Source organism: Telopea speciosissima, chromosome 1, assembly GCF_018873765.1.
Source record: "Telopea speciosissima isolate NSW1024214 ecotype Mountain lineage chromosome 1, Tspe_v1, whole genome shotgun sequence".
Lineage (NCBI taxonomy): Eukaryota > Viridiplantae > Streptophyta > Magnoliopsida > Proteales > Proteaceae > Telopea > Telopea speciosissima.
This window is the reverse complement of record NC_057916.1, coordinates 13145726-13159590: the sequence shown is the minus strand read 5'-3', so window position 1 is coordinate 13159590 and position 13865 is coordinate 13145726. Positions and strand designations below refer to the sequence as shown.

The window sequence follows — 13865 nt, the reverse complement described above, 5'->3', positions numbered from 1 at the left end:
GAGCTACCTACCGCCAGGAAAAAATCCTAAAGCAACGTGGAGCCCCTTGGAAAGGGCTACCTACCACCAGAGTAAGAGTTGCCTAGAGTGATAGCCGTCGAGGACTACAGCTACAAAAGCGTGGTGGTTTGTTATGAGTCTAATGGAGTTCGTGTATGGGCGCTAGATTGGGCCAACCTAGTATGGGATAGGTTAAAGGGTTTGATTTAACATGTTCCATCAGCTTATTGGTGAACAACAACCAGCAAGGGAAAAAGTCATCCTTGGCTGTAATTAATGATTTTTCGGCCCCTGAAACCTTTTAGAAACTTTGGATCCTCCTTGTACAACAATCTGGGAGTTCCTCTGGATTTATTACCATTACCATGCCTACGGAATTGTTACACTAACTGGGAAGTCGGCCATAAGCCATAGCTGGAAAGCATTGGGTGCATATTAAGTCATATTCTATAGTTAAGGGAAAAGAGAGCGCAGCACTCACCTCATCGACATGCCGTTTTCCAGGAATCCACGGGACAGAATCCGCAGAAGCGTCACCAGAACCATCCTGTGGAGCCACTGCTTCAGCAATTTCACTGATTTCGTCGCCATCAAACTCCTCGATTCCAGATGCACTGGTAGTACTGCTGCTACCCCTTTCTCCAGCGTATCCGCTGCTACTAGGGCTCAATGGCTGATCAGCTTCAAGCTCTGAGTTGTCTCTGAACGCAACGCCAGCAGAAGAAAGCTCTCGAACCTCTTCACCAGTTTTGGACGCTGTTGAAATCATCGGAGCACTGCTCGCGAGCGGTTCCGGTCTTCCATCATGCTCTGGGAGGACCGCCAATCCATTCTCTGCCTCGCCCAAACCTTGTTGATTGGACGTCTCCTCGACGTTGGCAAAGCCGTTCAATTCGACCAATGTCAGCATCTGCAGTTGTTCTTCGGTTGTTTCGAGAGTTTTAGAGTTGTCTCTGAACGCAACGCCAGTAGAAGAAAGCTCTCGAACCTCTTCACCAGTTTCGGACGCTGTCGAAATCATCGGGGAACCGCTCGCGAGCGGTTCGTCGATTTGAGGCTCCGGTCTTCCATCATGCTCTGGGACGACCAATCCATTCTCTGCCGCACCCAAACCTTGTTGATTAGACGTCTTCTCGACGTCGGCAATGCCGTTGGATTCATCCAATGTCAGAATCTGCAATCGTTCTTCGGTTGTTTCGAGAGTGTTAGAGTTAAAGTTAGGGTTTTGTTCGGTGGTATCATCGAAGGAGGTAGAATTATCGGAATCGAACGCCATTGTGACGGATTCCGATTAAGGTAAGGCGTAAGCCAAATTATTTTTCACAGCATCGTCCGATCCCCTTAAGACAAAAAAGTGCAGGGTTAGGGTTCAGCAAATATATGTGACAGAGAAAGAGATAGGGGTACAGACAAGCAGACAGGTGGTAGTGGTACGTCGTCTACCAGTCGTCTCTCTCTCTCACAGCTTGACTAGCGAAGCTGATATTATTAGTCGTCACGATGTTCAGAGATTTGACTGGTAGATCATAACTGACTAGTAGCGGTAGGCAAGGTGTAACTCATGCAAATGTCGGATCGTCTGTGTCGCAGAGCAGCTTCTCAGGGGGGATTTGGACAGGGGAAAACTTGAATTTCACATCCGGCATTTTCTTGAGTGCCAGTGAAGTAAAATCTGGGGACAAGCAACCTCCTGAAAACAACCAACGTAGAAATGGCAATGCCGAGGTGGCCGAAGCAGCGACTGCCTTTCCCGGGCAAATAAATTGAGCCGATCCCGAAACTTGTTTGAAATTTTTCGGGCTTGGGCTAGGGTGCCTGGAAATCCCTACCTGAGGTCATTGTGGGCTGGGCTTTCGGGTTAAAGCCTGCCCAGTCCTAAAGGACCTAAACTGCATGTGTAATTGTGTATGCATTCGGAAGGATAATGTAAGTGCATGGGAAAAAGGTTTTATGGATGGTCTCATCTAGAGATTGTCTATGAATGATGTATGTAGTTGTGCTATGTGGATTGATGATGTGGCAATTTTAATCATACGATATATATAGAGAATGTTTTGAATTGGTCACTTGCCAAATTCTATGCCCAAATTCAATCATATACCTCCCATTTTATTGTCATGCATCTTTGTGGTAGTTTAAGCATTTTCGTATAGTCCTAAATTTTTGTTTTTTGTTATCACAAAAGTAGTAAAAAGAACAATTGTAACATTCTTTTGATTGCTCCTTGTCTTATTTTCAAAAGTTATTTGAAAAATTGTTAAAAAAAAAAACAAAAGGAAAGTTAACTAGTTGTTGAGCGTTGTGTGTATCTATGCTCTGTCACAGTCTAGCGCAAAAAGACCGGCTCATCCCTAATCTTTTCTTCTTTTCCAAGGGGTGTGCCGATCTTTTTGCGCTAGGCTGTGTCTGGTGCAAGTACACGTCGTGCCCAGTGATCGATTAATTTTCTTTCTCTCAAAAAAAAAAAGAGGGATAAAAAAGGGTTTGTAGTTTATTATTTTGTTGTTTCCAAAAAGTGTGTTAGTATTTATCATATTTTCCTGAAAATATGTACAAACGTGAAATGATAGGATTTACTTTCATTGGAAAAAAAATTGGGTTATATTGAAGGGGCAAAAAAGTAAAATAATAACATATTTTTAACCAACCTTATTTACAAGATTTTCCTATTTTGGAAAGCTTTATTTTGTCATGTAGGCCCAACTCCAATTGAACTTAAACTTGACATGTCTCTATCGAAGAAAAAAATAAAAACTTGACATGTGAGCATAAGACCTTTGGGTTCCTATGTATTTAAAATTTTTATATAAATAAAGAAATAAGAGGAAATTGATACAATTTTTTATGATCCTATATCTATCATATTGGGGGTTGATTTGGTGTGGATTGATATAGTCTTGAGTTCCCTCATCTTGTAAGTTGGTTTATAGAGTTGAGTCTTCTACGTTTGTATCAGTGGTATCAAAGCAACTAATCCTCCGTCCCAAGGGCCAACCTAGTACCAAAATGAAGGCACTAGAAAAAGGCTACCTGCCTCCAACAAAAACCTAGGAGCAAAGTAAAGCAGCTTAGAAATGGCACATGGTGGATTGTTACGATCCTATATCAATCATATGGGGGCTTGATCCCACATCGGTTAAAAAGAGATTTAATATGAGTTAGACCGTGTAAGCCAGTTTATGGGGTCGAATTCTATGAGACGAATATTGGAAAACTTATTTCCAAACCATAAATTATTATTATAAGTTATTTCTCAAAAAAAAAAAAAAAAAAAAAAAAGAGAAACTAGAAATAAAATAAAAAAATCATTCCAAAGAGAGCTATTGATTTGTCTTCTCTACTTTTCCCCTATGACCTTTTTGTCAAAACCATTGATTACTTTGTATTTCTACGTTTAGTAGTTTATGTATTTTTGTTAGCGTAGATTTTATTTGTCTTCAGCACTTCTATTTTGGTTAAATGCTAAAATCTTAGTTAGTTTTTTAGTACAAGTCTCAATATTGCTTTGTAAGAGACTTTCTATTTTACTTTCCTTCCTTTTTTGTTTTAGCAACTTATACTACGTATGTAATAAACTTATTGGGTCCTCCATACATTTTAATGAAAGCTTGAATATAAGTTTTTACCAATGATTGTGTAAAACAGTGTAGTAGATAACCCAATGTGAGGTGAGATGCCTAGATGCGAGTGAGAGGCTCAAACCATCTATCCCACTTATTCTTTATTTTAACTGTTTTGTGATTTATCTAGAATTTGAGACACAATCGAAGCTCTATTGTTCGTGTTGGCCGGAAGTTGTTGTTTAGCCTTAAAAGACTATCTATCATGATACTACTCTGTCAAAATCTTGCATGAAGGCTTAGAGACGCACCCTATGTCTCTTCTGTATGGTATCGTATGGTAACAGTCTTCAACCCCTTGGATATCCAGGCCTGTTCATCAGATCCTGATCAAGCTTTGTCACTATGATACTCCCACATATTCCTTCCTTTAGTGTACTTTGATCCTTCTTGTAGGAGGATTGGGATCCTTTCCACTGAGTGGAAAACCTAATGAGGCATAGCCAAATCCCATTGGGCACTCATTAGGCGGGATGCCCATTGAAGAAGATCCAAATCCCAGATAGGATATCATTGACATTGCCCTACATTAGAAGTTCATGTCAATAGCCCCCTTGCTTCAGTGGTTAAAGACATCATGGTGTCACGCAATACTCACACCGCACATCTTAAAATTTTATTAAAAGTACTCCCTGCAATTCTCCCGCTCCACCCAATTCTTCCTCATACCAAACCTCCTCCAACCACTCCAGCCCCACATCCTACCCATTTCAATCTTTCTATCGTATTCCTTATTAACCAAACAAACATGGTTTTTGTTGTTTTATGGAAAATTTACATTTTTTACCCACCCCCTCAACTAAACGAGGACATGACGCCCATGGACTCTGAGTCACCCCAATTGTTAACAGTCCACAATACCTTGATCCTTTTTTTTTTTTTTTTTTTTTTGGGTATGGTACTCTTATCAAATTTAATTAGAGAGAACTCCCACCCATTATTTACCCAAAAAAAGAAAATTGCAAAAAAACCACCCCATATATACTAAAAAATGAAGTGGATGAAGTTATTCTCTCCTCACAATGGGTGGAGAGAAAGTGAGACCTCTCTTAAGAATTTCCTTCTTTTCACGGCAGAGAGAAAAATGAAACCTCCCAAAAACTGGACCGAAAGGTTGTAGTAAGTTGTAGTAACTAGTAAGTAACCGTTCGAAATTTCTTCGGTTGAAGGAATCGCAGACTCCCAGGGGAGTTATACCGTTAATCCGTTATCCATTTCATCATCAACAGAGCAAAATGTGAAACAAAAAGAAAACGGTCCCACAAGTCCTCATTCCTCAGGAGCTGCTGTGCGCGAGAGAGAAAGACATACAGAACGAAATCCGCAGCTTCTTGCAGGTAAAGAATGGCAGCATCTATTTCATCATTACTTTCACTGTGCTGTGCTTCCACCTTCCCTAAGCAGGTTAGTGGTTTGAATTGAAGCTCTTATCGCGTTCTATTCCTTCGTCCATGTCTTGTCATTTCTCACTGGTTCGACTGTCTTCTCGCCTTTCCAGTTAGCGGCGCCGAATTCAACGGTTATACATAGCTCTACTGTATCTCGTCCATCTACTGTAAATGCATACGCGTCCACCACTGACGCAATCTTTAAGGAAGAAGGTGACTTACCGTCTTAGTTTCCTATGTGACTTTCACTTCGGAATGCATCTTTTTTTCCAGTTTTAGAGATGCTTTGGTCAGTTTGGTGTTCACTGTGGCTACTATGGCGGAGTCTAGGTTGGTACTTTTGGTCAATTGGATGGTGGTCTGCGTTATTTTTTAACCTTTTTAGTCTTTTTTAAGCCGAGAGGTGATTTTATTACCAAATTAGTCACGTAATTGGTGATCTCTGTGGATCCCTCTGTGTATTTCTGTATTGAGAGTTATTTCCTATTGTGCATTTTATTCATAAACCTCCTTGTGTCTGTTACCCATTGTTTTATGCAAAACCATTGTTATGTGAATGGGAAATTTTTCCCGAGTTTGTAACTTCCATTGAAACTGAGAATTTGGTGGAAGTTAGGAAGAGCTCTTTATCCTTTTGACATTAGTTTAGTTTCAGAAGCATTTGCAGCAGAAGAAGATTCTGACCATCGTCTGTGGGAATATTACTTTTCTCCCTCTTCACTCCCTGCTCTGAATTCTAAAGTGGAGGCATAAAATGGGATCTAAAACTCTAATCTTAAGTTTTGCAGCTATGCATAATATTTGTACATGGGAGACGGGGAAATTATGTGATACTGACTTAGTATATGATCAATTTCAGGTTATTTCACTAGAAGGCCAATTTTGCTTGGAATAGGAGCACTAGCGACAACTTTAATTCCTGCTAGTTTTGGTTATGCTGAAGGTATTCTGTACATATTGTGGGATACTCTGTATGTGAGTAGCTAGGCCATTTCTGTTAGGCTCTTCATCGGAATATTGCAGAATACATAGAAGAAATCTTATAGAAACAGAAGGTTGTGGAACTTATTTGGATGAAATCAATATAGATATGTGAAAAACAGATTACCACCAAATATCTTGGCTGCTTCCAGACACGTTGTTAGATATCTTGGTCACTAATACCATTACTACCCAGGAAGAGCCCTAACCCTGTCAATACAATTGGATCTTTTTCACTAATGTTGCATGCCCAAAGCTCCCTCATCATGTATAACCAAGAACAAGGATAATAAGAAGGAAATAACTGACAAGTAGTTTTACTTGTATAACTAAATTGATCTTCCCCATTTTCATTTTATTTTTTAATTGTAATGAATGAGTGGAAACACTATCTGGATACTCAAGATACAATGATCTCTAAAAACAATATGCATCATGTTTGGGAATGGTCTGCAATCCCTTACACTCCATATGCCATACTCTTTTATTTTTTCCTTTTCTTTTCTAGTGGATATTTGTGTGTGTGCGTGTGTGCGACAGTGTGCATGCATGCATGCCTGTACTTAGGACATCTCAACCACTCTTAAGATTCATGACTTATGCTTCTACAGCTATGTTTCATCTTATTCAAGACTTATATGCTTCTACAGTTATGTTTCATTTTTTATCTTCATGTGGATTTTGTCTCATTTGTTGTCCTGCAATCCTTTGCACTTCATATTCCCTACTCTTTCCTTTTTTCCCTTTCTTTTCTAGTGGGTACTTGTGTGTGTGTGTGTAGGTGCATGCTTGTACACATCTCAACCATTCTTAAGATTCTTGACTTATGCTTCTATTTAGTTTTCAGCGTAGATGTTTCATGTGGATTTTGTCTCATTTGTTGTCTTGAGCTATGGAAAAATCACTTCCCTTTCATGTGTCTGTGTCTGCAGAAGTACCGAAAAACTATGAAGCTTTTGTTGATCTTTCAGATGGATATTCTTATTATTACCCCTCAGATTGGAGAGTAGGTTTAATTATGTTATTCATCCAACTTTTTATCATGAATAATTTTTACTTTCTTTACTATTTGAAAGAATTTTTGACATCTCTTGCTTAGGAATTTGATTTTAGAGGGCATGATTCAGCATTTAAGGATCGTTATCTGCAACTACAAAATGTTAGAGTGAGTTTCATTCCAACGGATAAAAGTGACATCCATGATTTGGGTCCCATGGATGAGGTGAACAACTGACACTCCATTATACCATCTGTTTTCTGTTTTCCATTCTGCTGCCTGATCAATTTCTGTTTACCAAGCAGGTTATTCCCAACTTGGTGAGACATCAGTATGCTGCACCATCTCAAAGAGCTACCATATTCGACATGCAGGAGGTATGTTTGCTATCACATTCTCTCTAACGATAATGTCGAACTAATTTAGGGTAGAATTAGTCCCAAATAACCCACAGTAAAAACCCTCCAACAGGAAATAAATCGGGTGGCTAGAACACAAGTTATCAGCAGGTCACCAAATTAGAAGGTAAGGAAAGCTTAGCTGTAGAAGTCAAACCAGCCACTGGCTTGGACCAGAACTTGGATCGATTAGGGGTCCAATAGGGATGAACCTTTGCTGAAAATTCCAAGCAATTCTGATGGCAGAATTGTGAGTTGCAGAGGGGTTCCAAAATAGAAGGCTTGGTGCAGATTTAGAAGGTAAAGTTGCCTGCAGAGCAATCTAGCCAACAGCAGGGGCTGGGGTTGGATTCGAGTCAAGCCTTAGGTGGTATAATCTTGTCCTCCAAAACTCAATTGAAGATGAGCCTTTGTTGCAGAGATATGTTCACTTGGAATTGCAGCAGCATAACTGGGTTGCAGGAGCACAGTAACCTCACTCAAATGAAGAACAGCAGCAGCAGCGGGTCTGGAAAACAACAGTTGCACTCGGATGGTCTTCTCAATGGTTGGAATAGTCACAATAACACAGCAGTAATTAGGGATCGATCAGGGTATGGAGAAAAGGGAAAGAGAGGATAGAAGAAGAGACGGGGGATAGGGGAATGGGCTTCTCACCCTGGGTCTCTCACTCACAGCTATCTCAGCTGTTGTACATAGGAGCAGGCTCCCATAATCGATGGCTAATGTGGCCAGGATAATCTTTTACTAAAACTCTACCTTTTCATTAAGATATCATGCCTATTAATAGCTTAGGCAAGCTTACAATGAAATAGAAACTTTCTAAAAATAAGAACTAATCTAAAATAGAAACTGTGCAAAATAGAAACTACTAAATCCTAACCAAAATAGAAAGTAACTAAACTTAACTACTTGGCTTTATAAGTCAGCCACATGCAAATAACAAAATTAGAAACCAATAAATATAGTAATTGCACCAATCCTAGTTGACTGGTCAAAGGAGAATCTTCTCAAAATCCTAGGGCATATTTGGCTTTGACACTGTTCAAGTGAACAGTGACATGAACAGTGTTTTAGTCTTCAACTTGGATCTTCTAGCCCAAGAAGGGGCCTGGCCTGGTCCTTCTCTGGCCCAGAAAGGGGCCTGGTCCGATGGGCCTTCTTGTGCCTCTTTCTCTGGCCAGATTCTACATCAGACAATTAGATGGTTACCAAGATAATGGATAAGGAAGATGCACATGCAGTATGTCAGTGACCACTCGAGGATTGGTTTCTATTACAGTGTTGCACATTGCATATGTATTTGATATGCTTGAAGTGAAACATTGATTAGGTTCATGTCTGATCACTCAATGCTTCCAACCTAAAGAGAATATTCTCAATTTATTCCTCGACTTCCCTTTCACTTTGAGTGTCTCAACTCGAGTTTTCATTAATAGCTCAATTGTTTATTAGTATTCAATTACTGGACATACACTGAAACTGACAACTCTTACTGTAACTCCCTACTGACTTCCAGGCAATTAGCTGAGCATTTCCATGGAAGTATAACAGAGAGCCTTCATCTCCAACGTGATATTTAGTAGTTATATTGACTGTCCAAACTCCTTATAGTGGAATTCATTGTTATCAAGTCCACATTGATTCTAAATAGAACAGCCTCTCATGTCAATGACCAACAGAAACATGATGTGACTTTAATTCCATAGGCCAAATCTTTATGAATAAGTTAGGTTGCAGCCATAAGAAAATTATCTTTCACGTATGCAGTTGTGGGAATCTTTATCTACAATTCAAATTTAAAATTGTAATGGCTTACTGTGATGTCCATTACTGCATGTAAACAGAAATGTTGACAGATAAATGGATACTCAACTCAACTAATCCTTATCCCAACTAAATGAGGTAACTAAATGGAAGCTATTCTGTAAAATTTTAAATTCTAAAAACTTATCTTATCCAATCTGGATATGTAACCTGTGAGTTGAATCTAATTGTGATTCTTGTCCAATCAGGATATGTAAAATGTATCTAATTTATCTTCTAAATTTTATCCATTGATTTTTTTTTAATGGTTTTTGACAATTTATTTTATGGTATCAACTGAATGCAGCGGACTGTCAATGGAAAAAATTACTATACCTTTGAGTATGAACTTACTTCTCCAATCTTTTCTCGCACTGCCTTCGCAACCATATCCATTGGAAACGGTACGACTCCAATTTCAAATTTCTCAATTGTATTACCTTTCTTATCTGTTTATTCTTTCTTCCTTGGGGGGAGGGGGGAGGGCATGGGTTGCTGAATCATAATAGCTTAATATATAAAGACTGCCAAATCTGATTTTTGTACCGGTGCCTAACTTCAATATGCACATTTGTCGGAGACTAATTGGCATTCCCATATAAAGGAACAAGTACCAAAATTAGCATGTGAAACCCCAATGAAATAAAATAGAGCCAAATTACATGCACCCCCCTGATGTTTGAAACAACAACAAAACACCCCCTCTAGTTTCACCTTTTACAAATAACCCCTGATGACTCACAGTGTTAGTAAACTGTTAGTTATAAAAGTAAAAAGACAGCTTTACCCTTTATACTTCAGTAACTTGATTTAAGGTCAGTTTTACCCTTATTTACCTTCTTCTCCTCCAAAACGAAAAATCCCTAAATAGATTTAGGGTTTTGCCTACACACCATCTCCGGCGATGCTTGTAGAAGACAAACCATCTCCGGCGGACATCCCCTGGCCCAGCCACCCTCTGGCAAAGGTTAGCCCCGCCACTGCCCCTCTTTCTCTATAATCTTTTGTGAAGTTCAAACACTAGAACCACTGCCACTGCCACTGCCACTGCCATGGCTGGAACCATCCACCCCTGCTATTGCAGCAACTCACACGATGGCTGGAACACTAAAGGGGTAGGTATTCACATACTGGAGATTCTTTCGAACAAATTGTTAATCAAATATCCTTCCATGTGTTTGCTGTCCTGTTTGATTTAGAAGATGCACAGTTTTTCTCAATTATGATAGGGATAGAATTTCTCTCCCTGACAGAATTCCTACTGGAGTCCTTGGATAGTATAGATAAACTTCGCCAAGAAGACGACTTTGTTACGGCGCCAGGATTGGTTTGATCATCAGCTGGGTTTGGCTGATCCATTGCAGCAAAGGAACTACAAACTCTAAATTCATAAAGCACCCAAGTTCTACCTCCAACTGATACTCAATTCCCTCTACCAATTAGCAACAAGAATGAGTTGTAACAAAAGCAACAACCCAGAACTCAATGGAAAGCAGAACAGAGAAAAGGGATTTCTTTCTGGGTTTTCTTTCTTATTACAGTTGCAGAGAGTAAAGACAAGTCAACAACTCACACAGAGAGAGAGAGAGAGAGAGAGATGGAAATTCAAGGAATGAGAATCGTTAAAGGTCTTAAATCGTAATGGGGATTATGGGAGGCAATAACAGATAATAACAAAGACCAATAAATTAGGAAATGCGAAGAAGCAAAAATCACCCACAGAGAGAGAGAGGGGAAGCCTGGGGGCCAAGACAGAGAAGACTGTTCTTGTTTTGCTTCTAGAAGACTAAAAAAATAAGGATTAGGAAGAAGAAAAAAAAAAAAGTGGTTAATCATCTCAAAACGGCTCAAGTCGTGATCCAATCTCCTCTCCACCTCAACATGCTCTGTAACATCACTCTCGCTTGACCCTCCTTCGTCTTCTTCCTCATCATCATGGATATCCTCACGGGCTTCATGACCAGGCGATCGAAGCCGGATCAAACCCTTCATTGATCCATACCCATCAACCTCTCATACTTCGCAGTTCGCCGGAGAAGAAAGGGATAGGAGGAGATGGGTTTGGAACGTTGGTTTTGGGGGAGATGGGTTTGGGCTGTGGTTATGTTCTATAAGGGTAAAATTGTCCATGGAAAAAATAGAAGGGTAATATAGCCATTTTCAAATGCTTAACTACACCTAACGGTTTAATCTTTACCGGAAAGGGCTTATTTGTAAGCCTCCCAATCATCCAAGGGAAGTGCACGTAAAAGGTGAAACTAGGGGGGTGTTTTGTTATTGTTTCAAACACCAGGGGGTGCATGTAATTTACTCAATAAAATATTAGTGATGGCAATGGATACCAGTTTACCTGCCTTACCCGTCTCTAGTTTGGAGGGGTACAAGCAGGTAAGGCAGGTAAACATCAATGGAGCATAAGGTTAAGACTCTTTTACCTGTCTAACTGAATGAAGAAGGTGTTGAACATGTTCTATAAGTACGTAGCTCTTAATGACTGTTAGATCCAACTCCTAGTTCCTACCATGTACTTGCATTGATGTTGAAGATGACTAGCTTATAGGGTAGCTAGTCCATTGGCTGTTAGTTTAATACTTTAATTCACGTTTAGTTAATATCTCCAACTTGCTGTAGACATTTGCATTGCTGGATTATATGACTTGAATCCTTGAAATAGTATACTTCTAATATTTTATAGTTGTTTTGATGTCCCGTGAGGAACACATGGCCCTTCCACATACTTGAATGGACCTTAGGTTTACAGTATGAAAGAATTCAGTAGTTGGTTCAGCATGTTAGATCCATCCAAGAGGTGATACCGCCATAATGCTGAAGACAACTAGGTGCACTACCACCTTGGAGGGTTTTAGTGATTCTCAGAAGATGAAGTATTAAGACAATGGGACCTAGTGGCCTCTTTCATTGATTCCTATGAAAATTCAGCATTTTTGGGTCCTCCTAGTAATATTTCTAGAATTCGAAGTCAATCGTGGTCTTATTGCCTTTGGGGAAAGAGAGAGGGGGGGGGGGGGGGGAGAGCTTTAGGAATTATGGAGGTTGTTACATGAGTAGTTCTCAGGGCCCATTGGTGTTAGTGACTCTCTACAATGGGAGATTTGAAGGCAGTTGTTACAGGCTTGGAGGTTTAAATTTTCCATGGATTCATGGCTAAATGCTATGACTGAAGGAGACTCAGCTCTTGTAATTGGTTGGAAGCTATCTATTTGTGCACCCTGGAGATATTTCTATCTTAAAAGGAAAGCTAAGTCCCTCAGATCTAGTTTAACTTTTCTTTGTCTTGGCAGAAGAGACCAGCAAACTCTAAATTTTGCTGCAGACGAGCTAGGGAATATATAGTTATCCACTAGGGAGAAACAAAAAAAAAACTTCAGATCCTGAATTTTATCTAGTAGTCACTAATTTCTTGCTAATGGGTTTTTTTTCCCGGTTTATTTTTATGTTGTACTTGAACCAGGAAGATACTACACACTGGTAGTTGGGGCAAATGAAAGACGGTGGAAGAGAGTTCGGAACCAACTTAAAGTTGTTGCTAATTCATTCAAGATGCTTGACATCTGAAAACTGAAATGATAGCATGGACAAGCAAATTTTCATGATTTCATTTGTGATTTTCTTTTTCCAGGTCCTATTGAATAGGGAAATGGCTAGGTAGAGTATTTTCTTTTTCAGGCCATTGACTGAGATTCAAATTCCTAGGGCAACAAACCTTGCCTGGTATATTGTGTATATAATAGCCTGATTGTTTATCCAGTCAAACAATTACCCTAGAAATCAGCATTGTTCTTCCAATTTCTTTTTCTATTTTTGCATTTATAATGCCATTATTTCTATCTTTCGTTTTGTTCTTGTAAGCAATAACTTATACAATGCCTTTGAATTTAGTGGCTTTTGAAAAAATATAAAATTTTAATCTCTCTCTCTCTAGGAGAAGCAGGAACTTCTGCTTGTGTGGCTTCTATGCCCAAACACATGAGCAAGTGAAAGTACTGCCCTGCCCCCATGAAATAAAAAATGACATTGGTGCAGGTGGTTGTAATATCTTACCCATAATAATTGTTTTAACCAATAAAATGTTTTTCTAGACGGACTCGTCTGGAGAAGTTATCCAGATGGCCCACCTACTTCTGTCACATGGAAGAAGATGATTTAGCAATTCTGGCCGTTGGATACATTAGGATTGGTCTAGATTAGACTTGACATGTGTCAAGTTTCAAATTCAAGTTCAATCAGATTCCCCCATATACATCCATGTATCCCCTATATTTGTCAGCTGTCCACGTTTTCTTGCACACCTCCGCAATCCCGAATTTTTCAACCATTTGTTTTACCACGTGGTTCCCTTAGGTCCAGCTAAAATTTGACAGGTTAGCTGGAACCCTAACGCCTACTTGTCCATAAAGTTACAACCCATCTAACATGTCACATGGCAAAAACAGGGCCCACTTGGTGAACTCCATCCAGACGAGGGTTGCCAAAAATTCCACCATCCCAATTTAATACCTAAACACATCTTTTATACGGCTGCCAAAATTTTTTTTTTAGGAAAAGGGTTCTCTGAGCAATAGGCATAGAGGAGTGCACCAATAAGGTGCAACGGTATGATTTCATACATAGAAGGGCAGCGAAGTCATTTCATGTAAGGAGAAAAAAGATATAG

At 39.6% G+C, this 13865-nt stretch overlaps 2 protein-coding genes across 4 annotated transcripts in view; one reads left to right on the top strand and one right to left on the bottom strand.

The window, feature by feature from the left end:
• Nucleotides 1-1343, bottom strand: part of LOC122668276 (vacuolar fusion protein MON1 homolog) — a 35516-nt gene extending 34173 nt beyond the window's left edge. Inside the window, exons 1-2 of one of the 3 annotated variants that reach the window (XM_043864877.1) lie at nucleotides 989-1340; nucleotides 482-736 (exon numbers count right to left, since the gene is read on the bottom strand). In XM_043864877.1, the coding sequence (XP_043720812.1) occupies nucleotides 482-736; nucleotides 989-1276 (543 nt within the window). In that variant the 5' untranslated portion in view covers nucleotides 1277-1340. Of the gene's footprint in view, nucleotides 1-481 lie in introns of all 3 variants that reach the window. The other 2 variants (XM_043864871.1, XM_043864864.1) reach the window with 2 other exon arrangements.
• Nucleotides 1344-4904: 3561 nt separating this feature from the next.
• On the top strand, nucleotides 4905-12931 carry LOC122649018 (photosynthetic NDH subunit of lumenal location 1, chloroplastic). The gene is made up of 8 exons (XM_043842364.1): nucleotides 4905-5024; nucleotides 5119-5221; nucleotides 5868-5951; nucleotides 6922-6995; nucleotides 7089-7211; nucleotides 7292-7363; nucleotides 9498-9594; nucleotides 12663-12931. Exons 1-8 carry the CDS (start codon nucleotides 4965-4967, stop codon nucleotides 12764-12766), a joined length of 717 nt encoding a protein of 238 aa, XP_043698299.1. The 5' UTR covers nucleotides 4905-4964; the 3' UTR covers nucleotides 12767-12931.
• Nucleotides 12932-13865: the final 934 nt, after the last annotated feature.